Below are 15631 nucleotides of genomic sequence, written 5' to 3'. Positions count from 1 at the left end.
TAATATAAAAATGCATATAAAGAATTAAAAAAAAAATGTAAGACATCAAATATATTTAGGCTAATATAGAGTTTTTCAAATTGTTAAACAAAAGTTAAACAAATTCTCGTTCGTTTGCCATTTGCAATGCTGGAACTTGAAGCATTTAAATTTTTTTTGGTATTGTGCTTTGGAGTTCGATTGGGCAAATTGCATTAGCATGGCAAACGTTAAGCTTAAGCACGAATTTTAATTAAAATGCTGGCAACTAGCTGGCACAATGTGGCTGCCACAGTCTGGCGTGGCATGAAGTCTGCAGAGACGCGAGGCCTGTGTCTGGCATAAAAATATTCATCATAAGTGGCACCCAGCAGCAGCAGCAGCAGCAGTAGCCGCCAGCTGCTCACTCAGATATTCAGCTACAGCGCACTGGCTGCCAGGCCTGACAGAGACAGAGCATGAGAGAGAGAGAGAGAGTGAGAGAGGTAGAGGCAAGGAGCTGAGCGCAGCAGCAGCAGCAGCAATTGTGCCATTTCAATCGACATCTGTTACTGATTTCAAAGAAACTTTTGTTGACAACACAAACAAATGCCAAACACAGCAGCAGCAGCAGCAGCAGTTAGAGAAAGAGAGAGAAGAGTAGAGAGCGAGAGCGAGCGCCTGATGTGGCCTGAGGGGGCCAAGTGGGCAAGGTACAAACGTTTTGACGCTTGCCTGAGCTTCAGGACTCACGTGTAGTCCATGGACTCGTGCCATGCCCCGAGAAACCAAATGCCGCACAGCTGACGTTAACGTTATCAGCGAGCACTCGCTCTCGCTCTCGCTCTCTCTCTATCGCTCTTTCAATTTGTGTGTATGTGTGTGCGTGTGTTTTTGTTTTTGCCGGCTACAAACAAAGTTGACTGAGGTTGCCTGCATTTGAAGGCTCTGCAGCAAGCGACGACGACGCCAGCAGCAACTGCGAAACATGTGCGTGTGTATCGCTATGTGTGTGTTGGTGTGTGTGTGATTTTGGTGGCGCCATTGTCGATAATAGCGCTTGGACTGGGGGCGAGTTTGGCATACAGAGGCGCAGTTAGTGTGCAAGTTGCCGCTGCCGTTGCCATTGCTGCTGCCGCTTTTGTTCGCGTAACATGTGTCAATTACAGGCTCACACACACACACACACACACATGCACATATATATGCTGCGCCGCTCTCACCGTCTATAACTCAAAAAGTTGCCAAAAAAAAAAAAAGCAGCAAACTATGCACACATTTTTCTTTCTTTTACATTTTTACATATTTTTGTTGCTGTTGCTGCTGCTGCTGCTGCTGCTGCTGGCATTTGACAGCTACGCTGCCTGCCCAGGCTTTATGTTAATTTATTTTGGCATAGGAATTTTTTATGCATGGCTCTTGTATGTTTCTGGCGACAAATACGTCGTTTCATGTTGTTGTTTTGTTGCTTTGGGGGGCGCGCCAAAGTGCGTTTAATTAAAAATGTTTGACGCTTTGTTATGTGGCGCCTGTCAACAAGCTATGCATAAAAATAATAAAAAAATTAATTATAAAAATATATGAATTGCATACTTTTCTAAACTAAGTTGCTGCTGACTAAGCTTTACTGTAGCATAAAATGCGCTGTTGCTAGAATTTTGATTATTGTAGCAATCAAAGAACAAGTGCATACTTTTTAGCGCTAAAGCGAATACGTAATATCTACATATACAAAAACAAATACTATTATGTATCTATATATAATAAAAAATTTAATAAATATATAAGCAAAAATATATTTATTAAATTTTTTATTTATGTATATATATATTTTTTTTATTTTAGCTTAATTAATTAATTACTTACATAATTAATAAATCTCAATAATTTTTACACTTTTATATAATAATGTAATGTAAGAGATGTACGAAATATATATAAAAGCAAAAATATATTTATTACATTTTTTATTTATATTTTTAATTTTTATTATTTTAGCTCAAGTGCAAGCAAACTTAATTACTTACATATTTAATAAATCTCAATAATAAATAAAACAAACTAAAAACAAATACCATTTATTTACTTAAATAAAAAAGATTAATATTAAATTTTGTTTTTATTATTTTAGATCAAATCTTTTGTTAATGAATCTCAATATTAAATAAATGTAACTAAAAGAAATGCATTTCTTTTTATCTCATATATTTATTTAATTATTATTTATTGCACATTATTTTATTTGTTATATTTTAAGCTTATACTAATTTATATAAGCACACATATTTGTGTCTAGCTCAATTTATTTAGACTTGTCTGCCGGCTCTCCTCTATTGACCCACTGTTTGTTTGAGAGCAAGCGCAACAGGTTCAAGCAGCGTGAGCGGCATAGCAGGGGTGGCAAGATCTTTCATTAGCCTATCAACAAGTCTCTCTCTATCTCTCGCTAGCTGCTGCTCTCTCTCTCTGTGTTTTGTCTAGCTGCTAGATAGATAGAGCCGGCAGTCGACTGAGAGTTCATTTGGAACCCGCTTCAGTTGCTGTTGATTGTTGCTGCCGCTTAGAACGAATTGTTGTGTGTGTTTGGTTCTCGCTCGTTAGCGTGTTGATTTATTTAGTTTTTATTTTGTTTTATTTGACTGCCGCTGTTTGTTGTGTAAAAAGTAAGTGTGTCAATTGATGCCAAGCGTGATAACATTGAAAATTGCCAGAGCTAAAAGTGAATTGATTGTCCAAACTGTCTGTCAAGTTGACAGTGACACCAAACAAATGCCAAATCGCTCAACCTTAAGCAGCGCTCAACAGGCGACGCTTGAGCCAAGTGGCAGAACCGTTTAATGTTTTGTGCGTTGCATACGAAATAAGTCAAGGTCTTTGGCAGCAGAGCCGCAGAGTTCGCTGCCAAGAAAATCCATTCATATTTCTTAGTGTAAATAAATTCACGTTGCGCACTGTGGTGCAAAGCAAATATAAAAAAAATGATGGCAACATAAAAAATTTAATTCTAACGTTGAGTGAGCAGCGTCCACATTTCAAGCTCTTGTCACACTGTGACGCATATGTTAGCCATTTATAGCTAGAAGTGGCAATGAACTTTGTTGGGCTGCCATTAACCCATGTGTGCACAAACTGTTAGCGGCAACTATTGCAGCTCTTAGCTAATTCAAATTATGTTATGCATGCAAGTTTCACATCACAATCGCCTTAGCAGCTGTTTTTTGTATTCATTTTTTACAAGATAAGACTAGCGCAACAAATAGCTGTGAGCTCAACTGGGTGAGCGATAACAGCTGTTGAAAGCTGTGGCCGCTTGAAGAGGGTTGAGGGTTGCAATAATTTCAATGCAACATCAGCTCTAATCATTTATGGGCGTCTTATCTGCAACAAGTGGGCGCGTGGGATAAGCTTGCGATTAATCAAAAATATATTTATAATATTTTATTGTGCTAATTGCTTTCTAGAAGAAATTATATATGCCCCATACATTTATTTAATGCGCAATACTTTATGTGCAAAGGCAGCACAAACAATTCTTATAATTGAAACAAATTATTCAGTTTATAAAACTGAACCCATTAGAGCATTTAACAGCTTCTAAAGGTTTATTAGCATAATTTTTATTAATAGAATGCTGTATAACAGAAATAAAAAGAAAAAACTTTAAGCTACAATTACAAATTGTTGGCGTGGGCTTAGCTCAATGCAAGTAGCATATGATATATATATATAAATTATATAGCACAATTAATAATACAATTATACAATTTCTCAATTATATTGAAACTATTTATAGCAAAGAAATAAATTTAATAAATGTTTGTTAACTTCATCGCCAATGCTAAATATATTGACTGCAGCTTTATCAATAATCAAGTAGCTGCAATATAATTTAAGTCAATAGATTACTATTATAAAAAAAAAACAAGCACGCAATTGTTTAAAATGTTACTATATAATTCATGTAATTATAATTCAATATAGATTTTTGAGACTTTCATTAACGATCATCACAATTATATATAAATTATAAAAAAGCAAAAAAAAAGTAAAGCGCACACTTAAAGCTTAATTATGATTTGGAACTTATTGCTGAAAATAAAGTCAATAGTAAATCGAAGAAAAATACTTTAAAAGTAAAATTATTCTTACGCATTAAATATATTTGTTTTTTATTTATTGATATTTATTTAATTTTTATGTTATTTATTTATTTTGCTACGCTGAATTAAGCTGAAGTAAAAATTTATATACTAAAGTTGTGTGTAGCACTTACAAATAGCTGCCTAATTAATTTGCCGCTTACAAGAGCAACAAATCAAATTTTATATAAAAGCTTAAGTGTGATTTATTGTAGTTTGTCATAGGCAGCGCCTACTGTAGATCGATAGAAGCTTTTCAAGTTTTTACACAACAGCTGAAGTGGCTGCGTTTGATTTTATGACAGCCCTAACTTAATGTAGCTGTGAGACAGACAGCCACACACCCTTGTTAGCCCACACACACACACACACATATATACACACACACATATAAAGTATATAAAGCTAATTACTCACAGCGCTGATAAGCGTTGTGTGTTTCTGTAAATCTTGGCGCTTAAAAAAAACTGATATCGAAGTGTGAAGTGCTGTGTGGTGTGTGCTGTGGTGTGTTGTGGTGCTGATAAGCGCACCACTCGCCTTACACTAGTCAGTGTCAGTTGAGCATTCAGTTGGCTGTAACATAAAAATATATATACTATATACGCATATCGAAGTTATCCAAGTGCGCGCTGTCAACAGTTTGAATAATGTGAATTTGTTTTTTTTATAGTGGGGCAAAGTGAGCAGCGCAGCGAACGCAAGGAGCAGGACGAAAGCAGAATGGAGATACTACTCGAGCTGAATCTCAAGCAAAAGCTGGCCACCCGCCTGGGCATTCTGCTGGTGGGCAGCATAATCTTTGTGCTCTGGTGCTGGGACAGCGCCCTGGCCAGTTTGACGCTGGGCGCGCTCTTGGCGCTAATGCTGCGCAATCCAACGAATGTCTATGCATTTGTTATGACCTGCAAGCGAGATGTAATGTGAGTAACGGTATATAAAACAAATGTATTTATGTAGTTGGTGAAATTTAAGTTCTATAGGCTGCACTCGTAGTGAAAGTTGCTCTGTTAATTTTATCATAGAACAATTAGTTGGCATTTCACGCCTCTTTCATTCAGCTGCTTATGCTGGCTTATGTGTCGTATTCGTAATCTTATGGCCTATTTGCAGTGCTGTTGAGTTACAATAAGTGTGCAGCACCATGAGCAATATAAGCCGATGTGCAATCAGCTCTTTTGCCATTGCTTCAAATTAGAAATTACCTTACAGCAATTGCCAAAATATTAGTCACGTTTGAATGCATAATAAGTGTATAATGTTTAACTTTCAAACAATCTATTTAAATAACAATTTGTTCTATGTTTTGTTATCTTTTGTTGTTGGAAATCTTCAGCCACTTCACTAACGTTATTAAATAATTTACACTAGTATTGCCATTTGGTATCCAAGCCATCTAATCTAATACATTGTCTTGTTAAAAAGTAACGCACTTGAAACAAATTGGCATTGCTTTTGCTTTGATATTAACGTGCATTAATTAATTTTCTTTATGCCAACACTAATGTTTAACATTCATTTAGTTGTGTGCTAGTTAGCTGCATTTTTATTTAATATTTAAAGGCAGTAATTTGCGCTGCTGATCTCCAACTTCAACTTTCAGCCACTAACGCAAATGCTGTAACTTTTGGACAAGTCTGAAGTCTGAATCCGTATCAATGACTCATGTGCACATAGATAAAAAGTCTGCGCACTTGGTATAGCCAGCGCTAAACTCTGCTAGCTTCAGCTCAGGCAAGCGAATGCGACTCTGAGCAAAGCTGGCAGCTGAGTCTTGCCTCAATTGTAGAGCTCAATGGCTAAGGCAATTTACGCTTAATAATTTTACGTCGCAATGTCTTAAAATTAAATTAAATATCGATAACTCAGCAAAGTTTTTATGCAATGCGCTTTCGATTTCGTCAAAATCAAGCGCCTCCAATGCCAATTACTGCTAAGCGCACTCAAGCGCCTCAAGCCGAGCAGTTAGTTGCTCCTTCCTGATACCAAAAAAATATTCACTAGCGTGATAATTCTGTTTGCAGCATAAATATTCAGGCAAACTGTTTGCTCAATTATTGTTAATTTCGCAGCGCAAGTTTTTTCCTTTTATAGAAGTAACAACGTTTAAAGCCTGTAGACCTTTGTTGCTCTGGCTATAACAATTGTACCATAGAATTGATTTCTTAAATAAATAAATACATTTTTTTTAATATATTTACTTATGCAGCATGTGTCTTTTATATTAATAGCTTAATTTAATCTATTAATTGATTTTATCTCTGCAGCGCTTTTCATCGCTTTGTGGGGCTGAACATTTATTTGCTGCGTCGGGATCGTCGAGGCTGCAGTGTGGCTCATTGCTTTGAGCAAACGGCGCAGCTGCAGCCACAGAAGATTTGCTTTGTGCTGGGCGAGCAGCGCTTGAGCTTTGCGGAGGCGTTGCAGCTGTCGCAGCGTGTGGCAGGTTATTTTCAGTCGCAGGGCTTGCAACGCGGCGACTGCGTGGCGCTGCTAATGGAAACGCGCGTGGAGTACGCACCGATATGGCTGGGACTGAGCCAGCTGGGTGTGATCAGCGCGCTAATTAATACGAATCTGCGTGGCGACTCCTTGCTGCACTGCATCAGCGTAGCCAAAGCCAAAGCGCTGATTGTGGGCAGCGAGCTGAGTGAAGCGCTGCAGGCTTTACCGCCCATGGAGCTGCCTTTGTATGAATATGCGGATGAGTCGCAGTCGCTGCAGCTGGCGCAGGCAACGCCGCTGCGACCTGCGCTGGCCACACAGCCGCCTTCGACTGCTAAGCTGGCCAGCTCACGTGACAAGCTGCTCTACATTTACACCTCGGGCACCACGGGCATGCCCAAGGCGGCGGTCATTACCAATCTGCGCTTTCTGTTTATGTCCGCCGGCACTTTCTATATGCTGCGCGTGCTGCCCGAGGATGTGGTGTACAATCCGCTGCCGCTGTATCATAGCGCTGGGGGCATGGTGGGCGTGGGCATGGCGCTGCTCAATGGCTGCAGCGTGGTGCTGCGCAAGAAATTCTCCGCCTCGCAGTTCTGGAGCGACTGCCAGCGACATCGCTGCACTGTGGCTCAGTACATAGGCGAGCTGTGTCGCTATTTGCTGGCCACGCCCTTCAATCCCGAGCAGCCGCCGCAGCATCAGCTGCGTCTTATGTACGGCAACGGGCTGCGACCGCAGATTTGGACGCAGTTCGTCTCGCGCTTCAACATACCGCACATTGGTGAAATCTATGGCGCCACCGAGGGCAACTCCAATCTGATTAACATCACAAATCGCACTGGCGCCATTGGCTTCGTGCCCGTCTTTGGCCGCAGCATTTATCCCGTGCAGATTCTGCGCTGCGATGAGCTCACGGGCGAGCCGCTGCGCAACTCCAAGGGCCACTGCATGCGCTGTGCGCCAGGTGAGCCCGGCCTGCTGGTGGGTCAAGTGGATGCGCGACGCGCCACAAGCGCCTTTCATGGCTATGCGGACAAGCAGGCGTCGGAGAAGAAACTGCTGCGTAATGTTTATGCCAAGGGCGATTGCTACTTCAATTCCGGCGACATGGTCGTCGGCGATATTTTGGGCTACTTCTACTTCAAGGATCGCACGGGCGACACGTTCCGCTGGCGCGGCGAGAATGTGGCCACCCAAGAGGTGGAGGCCATTATCACCAACTGCATTGGACTCAGCGACTGCGTTGTCTACGGCGTGCAGGTGAGTGAAGTTCCAAGGGAAATTAGCTGCAGTCTTTGCTTAGTTAGTTTATTTCAAACTCAGCTTTAGTTCATTATATTTTCATATATTATATACTCAAATAATATCATTAAAGTTATGAATAATTAGAGATTACAAGCTTAACTATTTAGGAGCTTTTAGCTGTGTTTAATTTCAAATTAAATATTGATCATTGTTTATATAAACTTATCATTAAATATTTAAAATATTGCCATACAATAAAAACAGGTAGCTGCTCATAAAATTGAAGCTCAGCTGAAAATAGGAGTACAACATTTTATTTTAATTTGTATTTTGATTGGAATAGCAGCTTATTTATCTGAAATAGTTACAATCAAATAGTTTTCAATTTAATTTCCATTTCAATTTAATTTTAATTTAATTTTCTAATCGATGAGATGAGTTTGTGCTTGAATTCTTTAAGTTTTATTTAGTTTATTAATCATAGATGTTGGAAATGCTTGATGGCCTTCGCTGTTTATGTATAAAATTTATTTATATTTATTTATATAACTGTAGGCTTAAAATTAAAGCTTAAGCTTCAGGTTAGGCAGCCTTAGCTACTGAGGCTTGCGGCTAGGAATGGGAGGACTTAACTAGTGTTGAGTGACTTGTTCTACTTTTACATATTTTACATATAAAATGAATTCAGTTTGCTATTTGTTTAATGCAGGGCAAGTTGTTATTTCAAGCATTTTTAGATTTGTTTAATTGTTTTAGTTATGATGAGCACTCAAACAAATGATTAGTATTTGTTTATTAGTAACATTCAACATAAAATTATTAAACATTTATTGATTTCATATTCACTCAAACTCTTTGAATAGCTGCGTTGAGCCTTCACCCCAACTTCATTTATATTTGCTGCAGTTTATAAATCTGTTTAACTCTTTTTTTTCTCTTTCCGCAGATACCGCACGTGGAGGGCAAAGCCGGCATGGCGGCCATTATGGATCCGGAGCGCAAAGTGGACATGGATTATTTGTCGATTGTGATACGTGGCAGTTTGCCGCCCTACGCCCGCCCACTGTTCATACGCCTGCTGGCCGAAATTCCACGCACGGCCACGTTCAAGCTGAAGAAGCGCGAACTGGCGCTGGAGGGCTATAATCTGGAGGCCATAACGGAGCCCATTTACTACCTGAATCGTGATGGCGTCTATAGGCAGCTCACGGCCGAGCAGCATGCGCTGCTGCTGGCGGGCAAGGCGGGACTGTAGAAAGGGGGTGGGGGTGGGGGCTGGGCACTCAGCTCTTTAGCTCTAGCTTATACTTACTTGCAAATGTATTTTGAACACTTAAAAGAAAGGACTGATGCTACTTTAGCCAAAGCCGAGCGCGTTTCTTTCGCATAACTTGCCCATAAAACTGGCAGCTGAACCGATAATGGCCGCCAATACATTTCAGTTGTGCTGTGGCGGCAGCGTAGGGCGTGCGAGTGGGGGGGTGGGGCCAAGATATATCGAAAGTGTTAAATCCACAAGATTAAGTTCTCGCTCATTGGCAGCTGCTGTGGCCGTTTGGTTGTTGCTGCTGCCGCTGCTTTGGCAATGGCTGCTGCTGTTGCTGCTGCAGTTGCAACATTAACGCCATTTCCGTTCGCCAGCAGCAGCTGCGTCGCGGCAACAGCAACAACAACAATAACAAAGCCGTTCCTCTAAGATAAACGATGTGCAAAATCCATACAAACAACAACAAGGGACGAGCAGCAGCAGCAGCAGCAGCAGCAGCATTTGTTGCGAGTTTAACTTGCAACCACAAGCTGTTGCTGCTGCTGCTGCTACTGCTGCAATGCCAAAGTCAACGTCGACGTTGCCACCAATATCGATGGCGAAAAAGTTGTGGCAGGCAATCATAAAAAACGTTGAAATACCAACAAAGCCGCAACTTGCCGGGAATTGCTTGCCACCAGTCAGTTACTGCCCCCGCTGCCGCGCACACACACACACACAAAACGCACTCATAAAAAACTATGCAGCGACTCCTTTGTCATGCTTGCTTGCCGCTCTCTATTTCGAATATTGACCCCCTCGCCCACTTGCAGTTTGACGTGAGTTCTTTTTTTTAGAGCTAAAGTTAAGTTTTGACTGATATATGTGTATTAAAAATCGAGCAAATTAAGGCAAGTGGCATGGGGCAAGCAATATTATTTATATTTTTTTAATATTTTTTTTAACTACTGCAGCTTTTACTATTTAAACAAACTTATTTTATCTTAAAAACTACCAATATATCAATAGCAAGCTAAGCTGCGGCTTATTTCTACAAGATTGTCTTGTTTGTTTGCTTCCAATTTGTTTATATTTTGTTCTGCATAATATTTAAGGCATACGTTATATACAAACCTGACAAATCGGATTGTTACAGCTGATTAAGTTTTGATATTAAACAAAAACTCTGTCCACAATCTAATCTGAAAGATTAATTAGCAATTAATTATAAATATAAATTCTGAAAGGTCGTTGTATGGAATGGATTTTTTTTATTGTTTGCAATGATTTTGTACAAGGACTGCTTTTTCTCTTTGGTTCACCCTAAGAGTATGCAATGATCTGTGTTGCATTGCAACAGATGTGCTGCTGCATACTTTTATGCTTCATTATTATAACTACGCAACATATCGCATTTATATTTTAATTTTAATTTATTGTATGTATATCTGAATTTTGTTTCTATGCGAACATATCAATTAAGTTTGTTACTGTTGTTGTAACAATATTTGCTCATCAAATTGTTTACCAACCATAACCAAATCGTTATCTTACATCAACAACCAAAAGATGTACATCAGCAACCAAAGGAAGTTTTGCACATCAACAGCCACGTTTAAAATTCAAATAAAATGTAATGACATTTTTGGTTTTTTAATCATAACTTGTTCAAAATCATCCGACTCTTAAACGGCTTATAGTTTTATGCTAGTATTGATGCTAAAAAAAAAGTTGCATCATTGCTTAGCGTGTGCTCATTAACTTAAACCAAGCGTATTACTTGCTAGGCGACAGCCAACTTTTATACACACTTTACATCTCATATGAAGTAAGTGTCCTTTTTCCCAGAATTTTTTGCTTTGAATAGCCAACAAATGAATTGTTAATTACATTAATGAGCACAGCTTTTAAAATTTTATGTTTAAACCCTAAACTAATTGAACTCATCTAATGATTCTAATTTTAGTACATTGTTTATTTGATTTCAACCCCATTTGCTACGCTTCGAATTTCTTTCAGGCTGCGTTCTAGCTTGTCAAAGATCGAGAAAATAAACAAAAAGTCAGTCTGCAGCATTGTTTTGTTACCATTAATTAGGTTCAAAATATTTTATCATTAATAAACACAACAGCAGTATGTTTTATTAAGATTCTCCTGAGAATAGCGCCAAGAATCTTCAGTGCGTTTTTTTTTTGGCTGAGATATTGCTTCTCAAAGTTAGATGATAAGAAATGAAGACGGCATCATTTTTGGCAAAAATTCACGTTTTTTGCCAAAATATTGAAAATTCTCAAATGCCAAATTTTAGTAGTTTTGTTTAGGCTACATCTCACGGGTCCACAGGCATCCAACTCTGAACCGTTTAAGAATCGGATGATTTTTGACCAAGATATGGCTAAACAACAAATGCTGCAGATTTGTGTTTTTTTTATTTCAAAGCTGTAACTTATGAATGAATGTTTTATTTCAGACTTTGTTGAGCTCAATCTCAACAAGGTAATTATAAAACTAAAAGCAATTACAATTTAAAAAGAACTAAATTCATTTTGAATGTAAAAATTCAATTTGAACTGGGTAAAACTTGCGGCCTTAGCAAAGGTAAGTATGACGGATACAACAGGTAAGTAAGGTAAGTAATGTTTGTTATTGTTGTTGTATTTATCCAGATACTAGCTGTTCCTAAAGATCTATAGCGTGCATTCGAAGAAAAGCGGAAGAACACCTTCCTAACGATCCTTTCCTCTCTTACAATAATAACACCTATTCTCGTTGTTTTTGTTTGATTTTATTAAAATACATCATATATACGATTCCAATTTGTAGTACATACAATTGCATAATTATATAAAGTAATAAATTGTATTCTTACAAACAATTACATTAAGTACTTCGACTGACAAACTAAAAGAGCTTTAAATTTTGTCTGTAATCAGAACTATAACAAAAGATTAAATGGTTGTTGAATAATTTTTTGTTGCTTAAAATACTTTGTACTACTCTTATTAGTAATCAATAAATACAGATAACTAAGTTAATCCTGTCGAGCAGCACCGAGCAGCAAAGCTATCATTGTTGTCGACTGATGATGATAACTGATGATTAGTCCAGATGGTTTCCATGTCTCTCAAGGATGTGGACTGCAAACTGTTGACTGTGAAGCGGTGAAGTCCGTTGCAGTAAGCACTTCTATTACTGAAGAGAAGCTGAAGAGGCGCCGCAGCTATTGCCCATGATGTTGTCCTCATGCAGCGCAAGCACATTGTAAAATGTTTTTTTTGATAAGAATAAAGATGTATTTGCAGATAAATTGCTTGTTGACTTACTTTCTTCTAGAGATGGGCTATGGCATGGGTGTCATTTGCTTGACTAACTCCAGTCCTGTAACTGCCTGCAACTCATTGCTATAAGTAGCTTTGGTACATTTAGCAAACATTATGCGAACGAATAATAATAAACGAACGCCGCTCTCAACTCGAGGAACAAATAAAGTTACATCAATAACAAAAGGTTGTTACATAAATAACCAAAGCTTGCGTTCTTCAAACTTTGACAGGCTCTAAGTCAGCGAAAAAAAACCCGATTGAACTGATTTACACCATTAATTATAGGCATGGAAAACGCAAATGTAATAGCAATAAAAATGTATGATTAAAAAATTATTTCGCAAAGTTATGAACAAAACAGTAAGCAAACAAGCTAAATTTCAGTGAAATATCAATCTTTGATAAGCTGTAATTCAGTGAAATTGCATCCGATTTCGGAGTTTAATGCCTGGTTAGACTCGTGAGATGCATAAGAATAAAACTGCCGCTTCCAACTTGGAAAGTCTAAGATTTTCGTTTTGGCAAAAACGTGATGTAACCCCTGAATTTTTGTCCAAAATGATGCCGTCTTCATTTTTTCTCCTATTTTTACTTTAGAAGCTATATCCAGCCAAAAAACGGCGTGAAGAGTGGTTGGCTTAATTTAATTCATAGATTGTAATCACAGTGTTGTTAGTTTGATCATAAAAAATTGGTTTGACAAAGTGTATGCAATCAATCCAATGCCAGAGCTCCTTTTGCTTAATTCAAAAATTTGCAAACGTCTCCTCAGGCTAAAAAAAAATCCGATCCAATTGTTCTATACGTCCTTATGTTTGCGTGGAAAGCACAATTAAAATGAGCCGAAATATCTGTGATACAAAAATTATTTGGCGAAGTTATGAACAAATAGTAACATGACAGCTACCAAACTTTGATAAATTGTATCTCACAATCAGTGTTTCTACATCAGCGAATTTCTGTAGTTTTAGCGTTATTAGACTCGTGACTTACATAAGGAATTAAAACTGCCTTTCAAATTTGTAAGTTGTAAGATTTCGAGTTATTTGGGCAAACGTGAGGTAACTTTAAATTTTTTCCAAAATGTCGCCTTCATTTCTAACAGATTTGCGAACTTTGAGTCTGCTATTCTCAAGCCAAAAAAATCGCACTAAGATCTGTTGGCTTTATTGACTTATAGTAACCTAACAAATATGTGTTGTGTTTATGAAATGAAAAATTATTTTGACTAAGTTATGTGTAACAAAACCAATGCTTGCATACTGACTTTTTGTTATTTTCGATTTTGAAACTAGTAACTAGCTAAAGGAGAAAACCCATCTGGTGTTCGTTATACTCTTGCTGTTAGCCTTGAAGCTAATAAACTGTGTATACAAACGATGATGGATTCAAACAGTATTTCGCGAGTTGAACAATATGTCAACAACAAGCATTTCTGTTGGAAATTATGGCAGTTTGTAGGCCGTAATTCAGCGCAGGTGTTCGTATCTTAACTGTATGGCTTGTTAGAACTCGTAAGATGCAACGACGAAACAGCATTCAAGATTTGGAAGTGTGTATTATTTCGAATTTCTGGCAAGATTCGGGATTGTGAAACCGCCTGTAAATTTTGCAAAAATCAGGCCGCCATATTTCTTATCAATTTCAACTTTGCGAGGCTAATCTCAGTCCAAAAAAATCGCGCTGAAGAGCTAAGTTTCAGATCATTTGCTATACATTTGTAAATACTATCTGCCGTTGATATCAACGAATCGATTTTTTTGTACTAAGTTTTGGCCATACATCCATGCCATAGAGCGACTTTTGCTTGAATTCAACTTTGCGAAGCTATAACTCAGCTAAACAAAATCCGATGCAAATGCTTTTTACACAATTTTATGTTGGTATTGAATACAAAATTTGAAATCGGACGCCATTTCGCTAAGTTACGGCCAATCAAATATTAACTTGAGTTAACTTGGATATTAAGCAAATAGTAAGTCGGCAATCTGATATGGAATATTAATTAGCAATTATTTTGCGTACAATAATATTCGGTAAAGATTAAACGCAACAGTATTTCAATAAAAAAGCACTAAATTCATTTTGAATGTAAAAGTTCAATTTGAATTGGGTAAAACTTAACGCTGGATGATATGGCGAGGGTAAGTATGGCGGATGCACACGGTAAGTAGGGTAAGTATTTTCTAATAGCATAGAACAGCTGGCTACGCTATATAGCAACTAAAGTAGCAGCATTCGTATATAGAATTAAGTTAGCAAGGCGTTTGATCAACCTGTTGCGGCTGAAATTGAATGTGAGGCAGGACTGTTCGGATTGTTAGCACTGGCAGCAGCTTTGGCTTTGCTGTGCTGCAATCAAATCCTGGCAGAGATTCTTTATCTCTTTGTAGCTCCTCAGACTTGCGTATCGCTTGCCACATCGCATTGCATTATGTTGTTATCAATTACCCCATCAACAATTCGCGATAGTGCCACACACATTCAAACAGCAGCAGCAACAACAGCAACAAGCAGCAGTTACTGAAAAAGCTTGAGCTTTGCTATGAGCTGCGCATAAAGTTGCATTGGCAGCCCATGCAGCTGCCACACGCTGCAAGACATGAGAATTTTGTCGCCACCCATTTTTGGTTGCTTCCGTTTCCTCAGCTGGTTGCTGTCATAAACAAAATGGCAGTTGCTGCCGTACTGCATGCATGCATAGCTAATATCAATAAAAACAACAACAACAACAACAGCAGCAGCAGCAACTGCAGTCGTTGTTTATTGTTGTAACAGCGCGTACCAAGCGCAAAAATTTACGAAAAAAAGCAAATTTTCAATAATTTTTGGAAATGTTCGACGCCATTCGCCTGGCATTGCCTGTTTACACGCCCAGCTGCCACGCCCACTTGGCTGCTGCTACATTTTCTTGCTGCTTTTGGTTCTTTTTTTTGTTTTGTGCTTTCGCTCAATTTGGGCGCTGAGGCGCCACAGCTGCCATTGGAATTTCAAAGCTATTAAAACGCTGCGAGACGAGCAACGACCAAACGGGCACCTGCAACATTTTCTTGTTGTTGCTGTTGCTGCTGCTGCTTCGCATTGAAATGGCAAGAGTTCTCTCTCTCGTACTTGTTGCCACCAATAAGAGCGTCAAGTGTGGCATAGCTGCTTTCTAATGAAGCTTGCAACGTAGACGAACTTGCAACTTAAACTTATTAGAAGCAAATGCAATTTGTAGAAAGAATTGTAAGCTTAAAAAAATATTTTTATTATTTATTAAAGCTATTTAT

General features: G+C 38.4%; 1 protein-coding gene across 2 annotated transcripts; it reads left to right on the top strand.

The window, feature by feature from the left end:
- Positions 1–2512: 2512 nt before the first annotated feature.
- On the top strand, positions 2513–9298 carry LOC108597743 (long-chain fatty acid transport protein 4). 2 transcript variants are annotated; one of them, XM_017984448.2, is made up of 4 exons: positions 2513–2621; positions 4771–5020; positions 6365–7805; positions 8737–9298. In XM_017984448.2, coding segments are annotated over exons 1-4 (2001 nt in total). In that variant the 5' UTR covers positions 2513–2620; the 3' UTR covers positions 9046–9298. The 2 variants fall into 2 exon arrangements, with proteins under 2 accessions (XP_017839937.1, XP_017839938.1); XM_017984449.2 differs by lacking the exon at positions 2513–2621 and adding an exon at positions 4597–4652.
- Positions 9299–15631: the final 6333 nt, after the last annotated feature.

The sequence above is a fragment of the Drosophila busckii genome, chromosome 2R (genome assembly GCF_011750605.1).
Source record: "Drosophila busckii strain San Diego stock center, stock number 13000-0081.31 chromosome 2R, ASM1175060v1, whole genome shotgun sequence".
Classification (NCBI taxonomy): Eukaryota; Metazoa; Arthropoda; class Insecta; order Diptera; family Drosophilidae; genus Drosophila; species Drosophila busckii.
The sequence above is the reverse complement of the archived record's forward strand: the minus strand, read 5'-3'. Positions and strand labels throughout refer to the sequence as shown.